The 20,366-nt window shown below is 33.6% G+C and overlaps 1 protein-coding gene across 1 annotated transcript; it reads right to left on the bottom strand.

Annotated features, from left to right (window-relative positions):
* Positions 1–5,116: 5,116 nt before the first annotated feature.
* Positions 5,117–20,358, bottom strand: LOC117107837 (peroxisomal acyl-coenzyme A oxidase 1-like). The gene is made up of 15 exons (XM_033249626.1): positions 20,099–20,358; positions 16,304–16,466; positions 16,028–16,182; positions 15,460–15,567; positions 14,685–14,804; positions 14,281–14,396; positions 13,743–13,912; positions 13,258–13,420; positions 12,519–12,709; positions 11,428–11,589; positions 11,114–11,219; positions 10,631–10,777; positions 7,868–7,938; positions 7,312–7,447; positions 5,117–7,175 (listed from the first exon to the last, which is right to left on the bottom strand). The coding sequence occupies exons 1-15, from the start codon at positions 20,214–20,216 to the stop codon at positions 7,116–7,118; spliced, it is 1,986 nt and encodes a 661-aa protein (XP_033105517.1). The 5' UTR covers positions 20,217–20,358; the 3' UTR covers positions 5,117–7,115.
* Between the last annotated feature and the right edge of the window lie 8 nt (positions 20,359–20,366).

The raw sequence follows: 20,366 nt of genomic DNA, 5'->3' as shown, positions 1-20,366 counted from the left end.
TATTATATTATATATATATATTAATTTATTTATGTATATTAATTTATACTATACTGTAGCTTACATTTTAAAAATCTTTTTTATTTTATTTATCTGTAAAACAGGACAAATCCCATGTGCTGGGAGTGGGCTAATAAACGTTGCTTCTATTTCATTCAGGGAAATACCTGTCTTTACTCAATCTCTGGAAATAAACTAGTATGAGAATATATTTTCCTCTTTAAATAAGCAGGTGCATAAATAATACCGCCCCTATAAACCCTTTCATGGGCGTAGGCAGGGAGGGGGTGTAGACGCACCCCCATGACAGCAAATTAGTTCCACTAAGTGAGTTCAAATATTACAAATGAAGTTTTTATCGGAATGGGAATTTACAGTAGTTCCGTATTCACAATTTTCGCACCACCAGTTCCATTTTCTCCATTTTCGCACCCCCACCCCGGGATGAAACCGGCCTACGCCCCTGTCTTTACATTTATGTAGCTAAAATCCAGGTTTTTTTTAAATATCGGTCCCATTCTGTTTAGCACGTTTAATAAAGAAACGTTTTCAATATTTTACCAGACAGTATTATATTTTTATCTAATGTATCAACGACTTCATATAAACGATATTCATATTAAACTGTAGACGTACAGACCTTGGGAATTGTCGCTAATACAAACTAACGTATATCGATTCAATTGAATAACAGGTGGTAAACTCATATTGAGATAGACAAGAGGCCGAGAAAAATACTGATATGTTTATATTAATGACATAATTATAATACAGGTAATAATAATTGGCCGACATAGTATCGGCCTATACACTATATTATATAGGCTTATATCCATATATACAGTTCATATATACATACGTATATATACATATATATATATATATTTATGATGTATATATATATGTATATATATATATGTATGTATATATAAATGTATATATATAAATATGTATATATATATAAATATATATAATATATATATATATGTATATATATTATGTTGTTATTATACTTATTATTAGTTTATTTTCTTTCATTATAAATTATAACATTTATGAGGATAGCGAATATGGCTATCAAGGGTGGAACATGATCACTACCGTATTTTACTCCACTTGTACTCCGATGCTCTCTATAGAGATAGTCTAACAGAACCTTTTTAAGAGCACACAATAAAGCTATTATTAGCTTTGTACGAAGACCCAGAGGGGACATGATGAAAAAAATTTATCACGTACGTACGTATTATTATCACGTACGTACGTAACAGTAATACGTACGTACGTATTACTGATAAGTATGTACGTGATAGTAATACGTACGTACGTGATAATAATACGTACGTACGTGATAGTAATACGTACGTACGTGATAGTAATGCGTACGTACGTGATACTATCACGTACGTACGTATTACTAATACGTACGTACGTGATAATAATACGTACGTACGTGATACAATTTTTTTTTCATCATGTCCCTTCTGGATCTTCGTAGCTTTGCGAGGAAACATGGAGAAAATTAAGTAAATCGTATTCATAGTCTTCTTATCTGAGATGTCTGCGGATACGTTGATTTATGTTTGCAAGACACGTGACAGATACGTGACAGATGGTCATTTCGTCATTCGAACCTTTATTCGTTGTTGGTTGATCATACGCAATTATAGGCCTATTCTACTCCAGCATCATCGAAATGCATTCATTAAGCTAAGAATGTTAATTAACCATTATTAACCAATTCGAATTAACTTTGAACTCATCAGTGTCAGTTAATGACATTATTTATCAATGGCGAAACTGACATTGGCATTTTAAAGTCATGCCATTATATATCAATGACATTATCTAAAAATGTCATTATATTATATCAATCATTATTTATGTAAAATAAATGAAAAGAAACGACGACAATATAAATTAATGCTCTTGGATCTCCTTTTTGGAGTTTCATATAAAACTTAACCGACCGACCAGGGCCAAGATTACGCGCACATCAAATAAACAGACGTGTTTCGTACGTTACGCTGTCGTTTTATAGGACTTAGGAATATAATAGAAACACTTTAAGCATAACTGAAGATAATTATGATTGTTACAATAATCAATTATATAATGACTAAACGTGTATAAAGGGAGACACACGCTACCCCAAATAATCAAAGTAGGCCTAGTGTATCGCAAATGTAGCCTGCTGATTATTATTATACTTTTTATTGTCGGATGTTCACTCCGATTATCACGTGATTTCCTACATGACGAAGATCTGATTTTCTCATAACATTTTCAATCTTTACTTTTATTGGGCTGGGCGGAGCTTGAAACATCGTAATAGGCCATTCAAGGCACAAAAACGAGTGCGCATCAGAGGTTGCCAAGCGACCTTAATACGCAGACGAGCTGGGTTTTTTTTTTAACTAACTGTCTAAGATGAGCTTTTCTGAAATAATTCAGCTGAATTCTTGCAAAAGCATTAAAGTATCAAAAGAACGGATTGCTCAATGCTCATGGCATTATAATTATATAGCGCCGTGTTTACAAGTGTTTATATATCGATTTCGCTGAGACGAAATATAAGTTCATTAATGTCTTCCTTTTTCTATTATTGCGATAGATTCTGAGAACTACGGCTTGGTGATAAAGATAACAGTGTAGAATATAGCTTGGTTTAATTGAACTTAATAACTAGTTAACCGGATTATTGTAGTCCGTTTAACCATGATTTAATTAACAGACTATTTTGGATGTGAACCACTATTTGAAATCTAAATGAAGGTGACGGGTTAATTAAGGCAGCGAAGGCGTCATGATTTGTATTTTAATGTAGTCTAGCTGATCATAAACATCTAACTGCGATTTCGAAAACTTTCAGGGAAAAGGGGAGTTCTTTCGAACACCCCTGGCTACCGGTTTGCATCACCAACATCACCATCAACATAATAACCACCATCATCATGATTATCATCACCGTCATAACCGGTACTTCATGTTGCAAAAAAATGTACCATTCCCACCTCGTAATCCGTATCCCTGTTTTTAAAACAAGCAATGGGCATTAAGGAACCTAACCTTCAGACTCACCCTACAACATATCCGGCAGCAACAAGATGTTAATCCGTTGATTTATCTAACAACATTAAGAACAAACTGCAATGGAAACTTAATCTACGAATATAAAGGACTGATAATCAAGACTTAAATAAGAAAAAAATATTCAACGACATAAATCTAATGAACCTGAACATAAAAAAGTAATTTTTTGTTTTTGTTTGTTTGTTAGGTTTTTCCACACAGAAAATATATAATATAAACAATACAGTATTGGTTATAAACAATGTAAAACGGAGTAAAAAATGAAGAAAATGAGTAGATAAAACTGTGTGGATGGGGACCAAAATAAGTTTGATAACAAACTTTACGGCCTGGTCACCGGCTAAAAATCAGAGTTACAAAAAGAAACAAAAAAAATAGCATAAACGATGAAGTAAATACATCAAAGTTGCATATTATAAATTGCATAATAAATTAGAGATACAGGTAGTCTAGGGAATACAGATATGCTGCATCCAAGTATTAAGTATATTTTTTCTTTGTTTTATTTATTTATTTGTTAATAAAAAATATAAGTAAAGTAAACTAAGTTTTCTTTTATTTTACTGGAATACAGCATATCTGTAAGTATTATTTGAATACGAAATGATAAGCTGTATGAACCGAATATAAGAACTAATAAAACTATGGATATTGGTACCGGTAAATAATATTAAAAGAAACCAGTAGGCTTACCTGCCATATACCGAGACCAGAGCCTTCTTAAGATTGGATTTAAATGTATGAAGATTGGGTAGAAGTTTGAAAGAAGTATCCAATTCGTTCCAAACTTTAGGACCATTAAAAAAAACTGATTTTTTTCTGAGAGAAGAAATTGTAGGGCCCTAATTGTTTACTTTTTTTATATTTTAGTACATTATTAGCTTTCAAATAAAAATTGGAGCGAGATTTTTTTTTCTCATAAATTAAATGTTTATATTATACAATTTCTCAATGGTGGTGGAAAAGGGGCTATTCCCACCCCTAGAAGCTGCTAAAATAATTTAAAAAATGCATCTTCAGGTAAAGATAGGCCTAAACTAAATCTCCGAAATTTCCAGAGACATAGCCCATTGGACCTCCTAAGAAGGCAATACTCCAACCCTCCACCTCGGACCATAGGTAAGGTCCCCTCAGACCATAGGTCCTCGATAAACTCACGACCCCCTCCCCAGCCCACCAAAGACTTCAGATTCGCAACTGATTTCTATTGTGTTAGTGAAACATTTGCCTCTCTATGTAACAATGAAAAAGGACTTTTTTTGTTGATCTGTGAAAGTTAAATTGTGTGATTCTTTAAATAATAAATTAAAAGTCTTATTTTAATTGTACATTTACATTTTTAAAATCGGTTATATATCTTCATTAGAAGGGTGCCGGTTATACCACACACAGAGATATAGTTTACTACTGTATAATATATCTCCCTGTGTCATTAACCACCGAACATGTAAAGGGATCCACGTTCTTTGGCGATGCTAGAATACTCAATCAAAATAGAATAGATTTCCTAATCCACATTTGCATAATTTATGGATTGTCCTTTTAAAGTAGGAATTTTGTTATTTACAACTGTTCTTGCATTCTCCAAAAATAATTCTCAACATGTTAAAACAATGGAACAGCTCCATATATCAAGTCCTACAGAAGTAGGTGTGGGTGCGGCTGAAGACTAGTGATTATCCAAGAGTGACGTTTATTAGAAAATTGAAGCATTAAAATGTTATCATGTGTGTTCCATATCATACTTGTTGCAACATAATTCTTGTGTTAGCCCAAGAGAATTTCTGGCCGTCATACATTAGTATTCCCTGATACCGTATGAATGTTAAGACACTATGCCATGTTCTCTTGATTACGCTTATCCAGGAAAAAACTCTAATGTGGCGGTTATTTGATAGCAGCATCTGTCAAAAAAGTTACGTTTATTAGATCATATTGTACACTTTAGAGCCTGTTGTATCTTTTTATTGGTTTGTACATTAAGAATGAAACACTCGCAACATTTAAAAAATTCAAAGATTCATTTTTATTAATTAGGCACGTTTTAATACATCAACATCATTGAACTAAAATTCAATATCAAACTATTGTAGTTTTCATACAGCTCTAAATAACTGTGATTTGCCCATAGGCCTACATTTTGATGTCATCATTCCCATATATTTGGGGGAAAACACTTGAAGGTTTGCAATTATACAAAAAATTAAGATCAGCTTCAGCTTTTATACATTTTAAAAGAAATTTTCAGGCGAGGATCCAGTAGGGGCAGGGGGGCATATCAATGTCATGTGCTCTCATTTATCTATTCTGAAACTGCTGTGTGCGCCCCCCCCCCCCAAGTTTCTCCAACAATACCCATATATGAATGTGATATGACACCATCATATGGACAATTGGCACAAATCTAGTTTTCATACAGACTCTAAATAAGTCATTTGTCCATACATGACATCATCATACCCAATATGGATGTCATACGACATCATCATACCCATATATGGGCAACTGACACAATTTTGTCACATAAAACTTGAAAGAAGGCTGCTTCAAAGCTCCCTAATTCAGACTGGAGCTTGGTAAGCATATCATGCTCATGAATATTCAATAGCTATTCCAGATATTATGTGGAATACTAATTGTGTATCTACAATGTAAATATTATGCAAAAATTATCATTTACAACACTACGCATGCTTATTTATTTGATTACATTATATATATTTTTTTATTATTAAAAAGCATTGGTAAAGAGTAAATAGTAGACACAGTCCTTACTACTTTAATTCATTGCGTTTTTTTTTTAAACATCTAAAGAGCAATTGCCAATTTCAAGAAGGAAAAGTGATACTCAATAAACCAAACCTCATTATGAGGTTTAGCGTGTGGAATTGTTTCATCATGTGAAAACATCCTAATATTTGTCTGTACTGCATTAACCATCAAGCTACAGCAATAACCTTCTCATTATAACTTTATAACTGTTTTATCAATAACAAACCAAGCACCAATGTAAATACAAGGGGCAACAAAGATTGACATACATATATTCACTGATCACCAACATAATAAAAACAATTATCATCTTTATCAGTCTCATATACATGATTATAATACTAGTAATGTTTTATTTGATTAATGTAAAAAGTATTGTTTTATTTGAAAGCTATACATCCTCCTTTAGAAAAAAATCTATATTTTACAATAGTCCGAATAACCTCCTTTAAATCTTTACCTAATCTCCACTCTTGCAAATACAATCTTAAAAATTCTCTGGTCTCTGGAGCGGTAGGTAATCCTCCTGGTCCATCTGTCAGCCATTCCCATTATACTTAACAGACTGACTTAAACTTTTAAAAAAAATTTATTTTTTAGTGATGTATTCATTATATATAATTCATTTTATATAATTTTAACTGGTGGCCATGGCTTTTATTCTAAATGTATTTTAGCCTTCTTCCACACATTTATTCTGTAATGTATTATTATTATTTTTTTTTTTTTCTGCTATTGAGCTTTTGTGTTATGTATGAGCATGTGTATGGAGATATAAATGAAACAAACAAACAATTATTATTATTTCAACATCACCATCAACTTTAATTTCATCATTGTCATTATCATCATTACCACCATCACTACCTCACTATCACATGTTACCACCATCATCATCACTATTAATATAATCTCATCATTATCTTCCTACTGTCATCATTATTATCATCTCATTATAATCATCTTTATAATTTCATTATCCTAATCACCACCATTTATTCTCTTGCTGTTATCCAAATGTAATATGTATGCCTTATATAAATGTGAAGCCAACGACATAATCATCGGCACTAACATCGTATTAATCTTCATTGCCATAATCATTATATTACTCAATTAGTATCCTCTCATCCCAATCATTATCATCATCACAATCATTATCATCATCACATCATCATCATAATTATCTATCATAACTACCAATGTACTGTCTCTTGACACCTTGACTTGAGGCCAGACGCTCAATTACTTCAAAGTTTTGAGTGACCACGCATAAGAGGAACAAGGTACTTGTGATAGGTTTCATGCACCTGAGAAAATAAAATAAAAATTTAAAATTAACAAAATTCAAGTCTTAAAGCCAATTTGTAGTTCGAACTGCGCATGCATTTATCCAAATCAATCGACATGAACCTATTTTGTCGGTATATGGGGTTAGGGTCTTACCGGTGATTTATTTCTTTCTCCTTTCTTTGCAAATTCATAGAGACGTTGGTAGGCATTGCCGTCATAGCAACCAAGCGTTGAGTGTATGCACTCATCACGGTAGTCAAAGGCATCCACCAGACTCACAGCTTCAGGCCTTAAATAGAAATTAATAAGAAACTATATTAAAAGAATAAAATAAACAAATAAAATTAAATAAATATTATTAGCACTTATTTAAGGCCACCACTAACTATTATATGTGCTTATTCAAATAACCAAGACTGCCATTTCCAGCCATCTAGAGGTGCCATAATGATAAATTTTCTAACCTCAACCCCAAACAGGATAAGGCAGGGGTGGTCTAAACTATCCACTCAACCCCAAACAGGATAAGGCAGGGGTGGTCTAGACTATCCATCTGTGAAAGTCCTGGATCCACCACTGTATACTAAATAGCAATTAAAAACATTTGGATTTTTACAAAAGCTGAATAGCATTTTAATTTTTACATAAATTGAAAGAAGGTAAGCACTTCCTTTAAAAGGAACAACATATTCTTGAATACTCAACCAACCTTACAGCTGCCAGCAATTTTAAATATTCTTCGTTTCCTTGCATAATTTGATCTTGGGTTAAGTAGCCATCCTATAATAGGAACAAAATATCAAGAGAATTATCAAAACTGAAGATATCTGCCGGCAAATACAATGATAAATCTAACCAATTAGGACGCAGCTTGAAACACTGCTGCATTCTGGGTCATTAATCAAATTGGGCAGTATCTTGTACTGTAATTATAGGAATATATTCATTCTTTTATATTGTCATGCAAACACTTATTGTTATTTATTTTTATTGCTTATTTAAATATTAATCAATAATCATCATCAATCATCAAACAATATACATTTAAACAGACATAAGGAAATTAAATGGGTTGTAAAAATCTGTTTACAAATGCATACATATAAGATAGTGTAGATACTGTGTAATGTTTTTGCCTTATGCATTTGGCCTTTATATATTGGGAAATAATTCGCTTTGTTAGTTACCATCTCGTGTGATAGAAATAAAATTATGAATTATGAATTCTGAATAATTCTTGGCGCCCAATTAAAAGCATAAGAGGATATGCATTCTTGGAAAGGGGGGAGGGGACAGAAGCTGTCTGACAGGAGAATGATGATGGCTGGCAGAGACCAGCATGGCCACCAAACATTGTCAGAGTACAGAAGCACAGAGTAGGTGAGACACTGGGAAATTATTGGTGTGACATGCCTAAATATGGTAATAATGACATCACAAAATGACCATACATAGGCACATCATAACTATGGGCATACAATAGTGTTTTGTCTAATCTGATAGTCTATACAAGGCTTAAGATAACACATCAAAGTTTAGTATAATTATTTATATTAGTTTGTTTTAATTAATCTAGCAACTAAATTACAACATAGACAAAATTAAACTGTTCTTTTCATAAGCTTGTTAATGGATATTTTTGGATTTCCTACAGTTAACAAATTGAAACACTATGTATCATGTTCTGATCTCATGCAATGTATGTCGATGTGACTTGAACCTAACCTTTCTAGCAAATCCTCATAAAACATTCTTGCTTTTAGACCTTTGAGAATACTCTTACAATTGACATAAAATATCTCCTAGTAAATCATTGAACTGGTAACGAGGGGCTGGAAATTACTATGAAGCAAACTATGTTGGAGCATAACAGGTTTGTCTTGTAATATAAAAGCTCCTTCCATACTATCAAATTTTCTTTGACAAAAAACTGTTGCCCATATTTAGTCATGATGTGCCTATATATGGTCATGATGTGAGGTCATCATTACCATATTTAGGCATGTCACATGTTTTTGTCAAATAAAAATTTGATAATCTGGAAAGGGCTTTAGGAATTTTCTTTGACAAAAAACTGTTGCCCATATTTAGTCAGGATGTGCCTATATATGGTCATGATGTGATGTCATCATGACCATATTCAGGCACGTCACATGTTTTGTCAAATAAAATTTGAGTATGGACAGGACTTAGCTTGTAAATAAAGTTATTAGCTTTGAGTAATTACATGAGTACAGGAATCGTATTTAAATTACAACTGCAATAATTATTTAAGATCTTTTCAATTGTATAATAATGTAATGTATACATCTTTAAATTTATATTATTATTATTACCAAATATAGTAATTATTAAAAAAAATATATTGAGATGAACACGCAAATTAAAGATTATACGAATATTTTACTTATTTATTAGTATATTCAATAAGAAACATATAAAGAACAAATAAGATAATATATATAAGGCTTTCCATCCCAAAACCAGCGTAATGTCGCTGAATGTTAAACTGAATAATTAGCATAAGAATATGCCAGTATTGTATATATTAGTACAGAGAAGCTGTAATACTTTTACTCATAGCTTTGGCAATAGTAAGTGGATTCCCGTAAATGACCCATCATTTTAAAGCTTATAATGTGGAGAATATGAATAAATTAAAAAAAACCCAACATTTTCATGATGCTGGCTTTGGCATGACAAGCCCCATATATTATGCACAGCTTTAGTCAAGGCGGTATAAGATTAATCTTGTAAGTCCTTGCTAGATCGCCTAAAGGCAAAATAAGCTCCATGCTAATATAGTGAACTGAATCAGTACACAACCAAGAGAATAGTCATGAATATTCATTTATCCAAGAAATTCAAATAAATAAAGCCATTAAACTTTGTATCTAGTGTTACAAATGTTAATGATAATTTACAAGGGAATAGTTAATAGCTCATCGAACTAATTTATGTGAACAGCATGCCAATTAAAGACATAAAAACACTATTATATACAATCAAGAAACGTGCTCTATGTTGAGTGATGGAGCAAAAGCCAAATAGTGAACCAAATCACAACTAACAGAACAGTTTGAGGAATATTCATATATGCAGGAAATTAAAATAAAACTGTTAAACTTTGTAACTAGTTTATTAGTTCTATTAATAAGATTAGTTAATAGCCCAGATACTAATTTATGTGAAATGAATAATAGGAAAAAAACTACTATATATAATCATGAGAATACACTGGTATTATCTCAACTGTTATTTCAACACAAAATCATCTGGTTATATTTCGGATGCTCCTGTATTTAAGCTACGGGGTCAAGTGGTACACCACTATTGCCACAATTTCAGTTCAGAGCCTTGGGTTCAAATCCCCATAGCAGAAATACGTTTTCTAAAAAATTTATCATGTTTATTTATCACTAGTGGAGGTTTCTCTCCGTATAAAAGTTACGATCATGTGATTTATACATACGATCATAAAATCTGCTCTATGTTGAGTGATGTAGTACAATCCAAATAAACAACATAGGTTTGTAAGTGTTGCTTGGATGGTCGGAGTTGTTTTTATTGATTGTAGACTATCTACGAAACTGCTCAGCACAAAATATTGCATATGGGCCTGTGAGTTAAAGCGTTCAAAAATTAGGATACAAGGTTTAGAAGTTTTTCAGGGGCGGATCCAGAATACATGCTCCCCTACTGGATCTGCCCCTGATTTTATAGAAGAAATTCATGGCATAAGGTATATGAGAATAAGAGTACATGTACATTTGTAATGAAAACAATAAGCATTTATAGTACACTGAATTAAAAATAAGAATCATTAATATCATCATTATTATCATCATCATCACTATTATTATCATTACAGATTGCAATAAATATAAGTAATATAATAATTGAAAAAAGCTAATGTTTGATGGATTATTATTATTAATTATTATCATTTCCTTACTTCTCCACAATTCACAAGATCGACAAGGCATCCATTCCAGGCTTGCCCAGGTGACTTGCCCTGGGCAAATAGCCCAGCCATCTTTTGCCCAACTGCCATCACAAGCCTACCATGAAAAATATTGTCATTCATTAACAAAATCACTTGACTAAGGTATTTTAATCCATGCAATATCCTTTATGATTATAAATAATTCAGAGGAAAAATAACATTTTAATTTAATAAAAATTACTTTACTTTAATCAATAATGGTAATGCGAACAATAACACTGTAGTAATAACAATAATAATAAAAATAATAATGATGTACCTACTTGTAAGACCTGTTCTTAAATATACTGAGTAGCACAGGCAGAGAAGTCCACATATGAGAGGAAGTGATGGGGGATGTGCTGCCTGGTGTGTCAGACAAATAAGAAGCTGATCCAGCGACCACCTCTCCCTCTTGAGATTTTCTTAAACATTTCAGCAAATACCTATGATATGGAAACAAGATTGGTACACTAGTACATACTATTATACTGTAAAACCTTGAATTAAAACCCTGGGCTTTTTTTTTTTGTGAACTTTGGTCGAGCTTCTTTTCAAGATGGGCTTCTTCACGAGATGGGCTTCTTTGCAAGGCTACTTTTGCAAAGTAAAGAGGGGAGTTTCTTTTCAAAATGAATGCTGTCAATTTTTGGATTTACTATTAAAAAACAAATAATAGAACTACAGTAACATAAGTCTGTATCATGGAGTGTATTAACCGGTATTAAATCACCTAAACTATTGTATTAGTATAAACCAAGCATGTATTAATTTATTTTGTTGCTTTGAAATTCATGTACAGTGTATGTACGTACTATCTCGAAAAAAAGCCTATGCTATCATGAAAAGAAGCTCATGGGCTTCGAGGCTACATTTGCAAACTTAAATGGAGGGCTTCAATTCGAGATGGGCTGCTTCTCCAGATTAAGCCCACTGGGCTTCTATTTGAGGTTTTACGGTATGCAATGCAATGTAGTTAGATTTAAATAGAGCTTTAAAAGGCACTCTAGGCATAGGCTAGCTCATACAGTAACTTCCTTCTCACTGTGTGTCTCATCTCCCCGGTACAGGGGCAGATTTAAGGGTTCCCCCTACCCTGCCTTTTGGAAGTATGAAAAAAAATAAAGAAAGAAAAAGAACTCCCAAAATGCCCCAAAGAAAACATAAATTTCGCAGGGGCATGCCTCCTAACCCCTTAGTGTAGTGTTGTCTCGATCAGTCCCACTTTCGGGAGGGGGGGCCCTCCCCCTCGCCTTTTGGATATCTCTGGATCCACCCCTGCAGTAAACCGGTGCCAGTTATACTTGTGTGTCCATAACAGAGGTTGTATTGGCCATTCCATCACACACAAAAAATTATTTGCAGCGACATTTACCGTGACAACTGTAACATCATGACTGTGTTCTCACCCTCATAGGTACAGGAGGCTGAAAATCGTGCATATAGTGATGGGAGCCCACTGGACATTAATAACCCTTGACCTCCGCATGCAAAGCGACATATGTTGATGAAATTAGAACTTGTGCCTGTGCAGAAAGACTTTAATCCACAGCAGAGAGCATGAAGCTAAAAAGCAAAAAAAAAAAAAAAATGTAAAAGAAATGAGAGAATTATTGAGATTAAAGCCTATGACATACCTAAATATGGTCATGATGACATTACATCATGACTATATATGGGCAGCATTTTTTTGTCAGAGAGTTTATAGTGTGGACAGAGTTTTATAGCAATGATAAGGCCATATTAAATTAATTGTTTGTCCCAAAGCTCTTCTGTTTCCAAAAACCTAATGCGGAATGTTTTTTTAGGTATTTAAAAAAAAATTTTTTATCGTTGACTGGGTTTGAAAGGTACGTTACAGGGCTCTCTTCACTAAAGAATTACAGTGTGTCAACACGCAACACTTTCTGGGCTATTAAAGGAGGTTACAATATAAGTGAGATGTTTAAAAAAAAAAAAAATATATATAACATTTTTTAAGAACAGAGTGCATGTACTAATGCGCGTGGGAGCTTTGAGACAAACAATTAAATTAATATGGTCAAAGCAAACTGATTTATTTTAGCGCCCTCTATAGTTTAAGGCAACTTACAATATAATCTCAATTCACCAACCTCAGGTAATGATTGGAAATTATTCTGATGGATTTCAGCTTCCATCTTGTGGTACATTTTGGTGATTTTCTGGTGAACAAAACAGAATGCATATGCTGTTGCTATGCCTGGAAGAAGCTTCTGCTGCTGGGTCTGATAGTCCAAGATCTGCACCTCTTCTCCTCTTTAAAAAGAAAATTTAAAAAATCTTAGGCCTAACAGATCAGGTGCTTTTGAGCAGGGTTGGTTAAGTGCATTTAGTGCTGGGAAAAAGTGTCAGATGAAGTATTAAATGAATACAATGCTGCCTGTTATTTCACAGAAATTGTTACATAAAAATAGAAAAAGTTTAAAATGTAAAACATTTGGTGATAAGACATTCATCAGTAAAATACTGTATATACCAGTACTGTAACAAACTTGCACAATTAACAAATAAACAAAATACCAAAAACAATAAACACTAGTTCTTAGATCTTGTTTTTGTAAAGACATAAAAAACATACCCTATTTCTAAAGGTGCTTGTCTCCTGATTGCGCTATATCTGACAGCGATTGTGAGGGCTCGGGCAAGTTCATGGTAACAGAATGCAATGATAGTAAGTCTAACTGCAATCATTGTACCGTATGTTACTTTAATATTGCCAGATATGCTGTATGTCCCATCTGGCGCTACCTAGAGGATGAAAATTATTACTGTCTATTTCAAAATCCATATGAATTTTGAGTTCTATGAGTAATACAAGTATAAATATAAGTGCATATCTAATTTCTAATTCATATATTTTAAGGCATCTGCATCACAACTATAACCCTTCTCATAGTTTCAACTGCACATATCTACGTCAAAGGTAAATGCATTCAATATGAACACAAAAAAAATCATACAGATTAAGGCATTATATGCTGATCTGAATTTCATAATTTAATACAATAGTGCCTGAAAAAATAAGATAGAGATTACAGACTTTTATCAAAGAAAAAACAAAGAAAATTAAAAGTAAATAAATAAATAAATAAAAAAAGGAAGTTGTATTTCCAAACCTTTGCATATTTCATGAGCATTTGCTGTCTCGGAATGCGGACATTATGTAACCTGAGGAAGCCATTGTCTACAGTGTTGTAGTCCCACTTTAATCCAATATCTCCTACAGTTCTACCTGCAATATGCAATACAAATCTTTTACTGACAACAATAATAATAATAATAAAAAAAATAATAATAATAAAAGAGATAATAAAAAATAATAATTAAAAAAAAAACAATAATAAAAATAATAATATTTGTAAACAACAATTTATTAAATACAGTAATTATTCTTTTCATTGATAATGCATGGTGGTATGACAGTTATAACACAATAAAATGTGTATGATTTTTAGTATACATTACACTGGGGAAAATAAAATCATGATTATATAAATGATATTGCATTTTATTATCATACCTCGAAGGGGTGTGTGGTCTTGAAGATTCCGTATTTGCACAAGAAATGCATGAGGTCCATAATCTTTGCCATTTATCAAAAGTTTAGCTAGCAACACACAATAATTGCAACTTAAACCCACTATATGATAAGAAAAACAGTAAGTTATTTTTGATTCCTTGATTGTCAAAGCCAAAAGAAAATTTTGAAGTCATAAAAAAACCCAAACAAAATAGATCACAGAATGTAGAAAAGGTTGGAGATTAGAAATCTAACAGATGGGGTTAAATTGAGGTAGAATATCAGTGCAAAACTTAGTCAAAAAACTTTTCAGATATTATCTTATAGAGTACTACAGTGTTACGTCACGATACCATGTGATACTACTCTGTAGCTATCGTTGCAAAATGTGTTCAACCGGACGCCATTTTCTCAACTGACAAACCATTGATCCCAATTTCTAACGTAATTATTAAGATGTTGTATCTTTGTTTTTCTTTGTAAATTTTAATTGATGATTTAATGTGTGTTCGATAACTAATATAATGCAAGCTTTTGTGTTTTTAGTACATTTTGATGGTAAAAAATATTAGATTTTAAAATGCCTATTCCAGAAAGCCTATGAAGTCATTCAGGCGTAATGAACTGTAACCAACGTGTGGTTGGCGACAGAGGGCGCCACCTGGTGTTGTGACGACACAACTGTGGTACTCTATGTTCAAGCAACAAACAACAGAATATATATTTATCAAAGATAAATTTTATGACCTTTGTGTTTAGCTGATTATTCACTTACATCCACCTGGCCACCATTTCATTGATGTTAATGTTGGTGAATTCAACACAAACTCTTGACGTGAGGGGTCATAGGTCGCTGTAGTTTCAAGTCCACCAAGGTATGTCCCTAAAGTAAACAATTGTAACAAATCGTTACTGTGTATCATTTGTGAAGAAAGTGCAAAAATAATACAGTACTTAGAAAAGTCCCTCCAGCTATAATCTGATTGGAAAGACTACAGATAAGGAAGAGAATTAACCAAGTGCCAGCAGCACTGAACTTTCAGTTTCAGTTTTTCTTTTATGGATCTTCAAATCACAGCCAAGGCTGAATTATAAGAGCTTTACAAATACAGTTTCCTAATTAAAAATTTCAAACAAAAGCACATCTGCAAATACAGTATTCCTAATAAAAAATTTAAAATGAAACCAGGTCTATAAAACTAAACCAAGTCTTTCTTTCATTCTTTTAAATAAATGTGATATCACAATATTGACACAGCATCAAGGTGATATGTTTTGAATGATATACTTAAATATAATTATAATACACATTATAAAAGTAAATATATTATTATAGAACTAACCATGTCCGAGCTCTGTTTGGGCATACGTCCCAATTATTTTGGAATCTTTAGCTAACTGCATCCATTTGGATTTTTGTTCATCTGTACCAAGTCTTTCAATTGTGGGCATAAACATTAGGTGGTGAATGGTTAGTGCCATATCTGAGTTCAAAGTTCTGAAAATACAATTTACTAGTAAAAAAAATCAACCAAACACTTGTTGAGAAAATGATAAAAAGATAGATAATAATACTAATAAAAATTATATCTTTAAGACTTATAACTTAGGAAACTGACCTTGAAATAAGAAGCAAATCTTCGGCATCTAATTTTAAGTTGTGCTTTTTCGCAAAGTTTGATAAATGTAAAGACCTACGGACAGAATTATCAAACTTCTCTTCTGGACCTTGCAAATATCGTTCTTTTTCGTCGAACATTGGATCGCCCAGGATAAGTTTCTCTGATTGATATACAATGAAAATCATACATATTAACTGTAAAATTCTAATACTTGCTTGAAGTTCTGAATAGAGGGCTATTATTAGGCCTATAGTCAGTCTAGCCTCCTATAGAACTCTATGGGGAGTTTCTTAATATGCCTTTTCCACGAATCAGTAGACACCTGGAAGTGATGACGAACAACCCAACTAAAATAAGATACTGTAAGCATTGAGGCTAAATTCTTGACCTCATGTTATTTAAAAATTTGTTACTCCTTAATGGAGGGTCGTAGTCGTATCACAATTAATTGTTTTTTTCTGGAAAATGTTCTTAAAACACTATTCTGCACAAATGTATGATTGAAAAAAAATTGAAAAATGTTTTTGACCTCTAAAATCAAGATGGAAAAGAAAGCGCCTATTTAAATAATAGTGTATTAAAATAGGCCTATGTAGTACAGTTCAGTAGTATTTGTAACTACTATGTACTATAGTAAGTGTTTCGTTATAAACTACCAGCTATGGTTTAGAAAGTCATACAGAAACTGAAACAGTTACACTAGTCTAGTAGTACTAGTACTATACTCAAAGAGTATAAATAGAACAAGAGAGCCAACAACGCTCATTGAGAGCGTAAAAAAATTATACGCCATACGCAGCTAGTGTAGGACACCAACTAACGCTTGTATGTTTTTTATTACCCAGTACTCCACCGCGCACAGTCAGTTTGTCTGTTTATCTGTTCTCCACAAGATACTGTACTTTTGTTTTCTGCTTACTGAGTTTATAGCGGGCGTACTTCTACTGTGCTGCGCAGCGCTGCACTGGTTAATAAAAAGAACATACAACCGTTAGTGGGCATTCTACACAGGCGTGACGTTTTTACGAACGGGACTTTGCTCTCTTGTTCTATTTATACTCTTTGCTATACTGTACTGCATAGGGCTATTTTATAATTAACTTTTATACACTATTTAGATAGGTTCTTCTTTTTCAGAGGTCTTTATTTCAGAGGTCAAACAAATTTTTCTATTTTTTTTTCAATTATGTAGTGGTGTAGAACCACGCTTCCCAAAACTATGGGTCGCCTAACTTTTATGTTGGGTTGCACGCAGGTTTGCAAAAAAAAAAAAAATCAATTTATGTGCTCATTTTCAGACAGTTAAACAGGTCTGATGACAAAAAACCGGCATGTTTAGGTGAATCCTCAATCCTCATTAGAACAATAATTTTATTATATGCCCAAAATGAATATTCTGAAATTCATAAGACTAGCATTATTTTTCTGTTACCCTTTACCACAACATAATTGTGTAAATCTAAGCTTTCAACTGTTTAAAAACAATATAGGCATATAGAAATAAAAATTAAAACAGAAAATTACTGTAAGCAAGGTAATTCAACAGAAGGCCGCACATCTCCGCTCTCGAACATAGCGTGTGCGTACAGTCCTCTGATCTTTTCTGTGGCATCGACAATCCGATACTAGTTGTGAGTACAGCCGTCAATTATTAGTCTATGCGTGCTATACGTTTTATGGTGTTAGTTACTATTTTATTAATTTTGGGAACTTCGCAATATCTGTTACATCTGATTTCTTTTGACCGTGAGCTTGTTAAATGCTTCTATAAACTGCAAATTGATTTGTGAAAATTGACCAAGAAAATGAAAAGTTATAGCAATTGAAAATTTACAAATTTTATAAAATTGCATGTTCTTATGTAACATTAAACTGTCATTTAAGACAATGTTGGACTAAGGTGTACAAAACGAACATTTGAGTAGATACAGAACATTTATTAATTTTTTTCTGCGAAGTAAGTCTCATAAACGACAATACACCACAATATCGGTAAAATTAATGTTAGTGCAAAATATCATTAGGCCTTTGTAATCACTGCACGACGCGCGATTATCATGGCAACTAACACGCACGTGGGTAATTCGAAAGGTACGGTGACAGTTTATGGTCTGGTTGCTATGGTTTTTGTGACGTTCAGCGTGTAGGGACGCATGTGCGCCTAGAATGTCGATGCCAGAGTTATAACCTTTAATGTCCCGAGATGTGCGTCCTTCTGTTGAATTGCCTTGCTGTAAGTTGACATAAAAATAACATTATCCAAATGAATTTCAGTGGCGTATCCAGGGGGTGCTCGGGGTACCTGAGAGCCCCCTTCAGAAGTTGAAAAAAAAGGTGCCCCTTTTTAAATGTAAAAAATAACTGACATAAATTTTAAGTATTAAAGTGCCCTTTTCCGGTATCTGGAAGTCCCTAATTCTTACAATTGTCTTACCTCAGCCTCAACCATGGTGGGCTGAGGGGTAGTAGTTTTCATAAATTTCAACCATCCAAGTGCCATTTTTGGGCATCTATAAAGTGTCAAATTCTTAAAATGTTCCAACCATGGTGGGGCTCTTGTGGATATGGTAGTTTTTGGAATTGTAAGTATTTAAGTGCCATTTTCGGGTAACTATTTATTTAATTTGGGTTATATCATCTTGTCAAAAATATAAAGAATTAAAAGGTAATTTTAGTTCCATTTTCGGGCAGGTACAAAATACTGAAAATTTTTTCACGTCACTGCCAACTAAAGTGGTGCTGATGTGGTGTGGACTCAGCATCCCCCCCCCCCACCCCTATCTTAAATCCTGAATAAGCCACTGGTAACCACAGGGGTAAAATTTAGGTTTAAATTCACCATATTTTTCAACAGTTGAAAAATTTTTTAGCAAAAAAGTTGATTACATTTTTGTTTTAAATATTAAAAGTAGCCTAGTCTCATGTTCCATTGGCAGATTCAAGGCTCTCCTCTAATGTCAAGTAGACCGAGGCCTAGGCCATGTCATTTTTTAAAAACATAAAACATCACATTTTTGGGATCGATGTGCAATTCTGTTACATTTAATATTACATTATTAAAGGGCCTTGTCTTGGAATTCAGAAATTGGGTCCTTGAAAAAAAAGTTTGGGAAGTGAGGAAGTAGGCAAAGTTTACCTTTTTTTTGTTGGCTACGCACCGCGGACTTGGCCTGTTAGTTTACCTGTTCGTGGAGAAGGCGTTATTGGTCCCTGGATGCAGAATTGTTTTAACCTCCCAGTAGTTAAGGCTATAGCCTGGTTCTCACGAGAGACCTAGTATCCGGATCGAGATCTAACCGTTAGCCGCCGTGCCTCCATACGAGAAAATCCCAATCCGAATACCAAAAATATGATGATCAAATCACTGGCCAATAAGAAACTGGATATTGTAAACGCGTACGTGCTAACGGTTAGCAGGATCTGGATCCTGATAACCGTTAGCAGCCGTGTGAGAACATAGCCTTTGCTGCTGTGCGTCCATACGAGAATCCAGATACCAAAAATATGATGATCAAATCACTGGCCAATAAGAAACTGGAAATTGTAAACGCGTACGTGTGATTGGTTGATGATAGAAAGAAAGGCGCTCAACTTTCTAACTGATAGCGCTTGTAACCATTAGCGGTATCTGGATACTGCTAACGGTTAGCGCGAACGCCGACGGTTAGCTCCCGATCCGGATACTAGGTCTCTCGTGAGAACCAGGCTTTTATATCAGGCTATATGAGTGATACGGACCTAGGCTAGCCTAGGGCCTACGACGACTACCTAGCTAGCTAGGGTACGACTTACCGATGTAATGTCTATAGTTCGTCTTTTCAATCCCTCCATCTAAAATAGGCGTCAAGAGAGAAGGATCAATAGTTGATGTATCTCTTTCCCTTTTGATATCTTGATTCATTGAGCCCATCGCTGTTAAGTTACTGTTAAGCCGACCTAGGCCCAGAACCTCACCGACCTAGAACACTACATAAACAACACAACCGTGCCGCCGACGATGTTCAAGTTATCCATCACGATCGTCGGCGCCGCGGCGGCATCTGCAATGAAAAGCCGCCAT

This window comes from Anneissia japonica, unplaced genomic scaffold (genome assembly GCF_011630105.1).
Source record: "Anneissia japonica isolate Jap-2015-1 unplaced genomic scaffold, ASM1163010v1 scaffold288060_len1141017_cov207, whole genome shotgun sequence".
NCBI classification, from domain to species: Eukaryota; Metazoa; Echinodermata; class Crinoidea; order Comatulida; family Comatulidae; genus Anneissia; species Anneissia japonica.
This window is presented reverse-complemented; position numbering and strand designations above follow the sequence as displayed.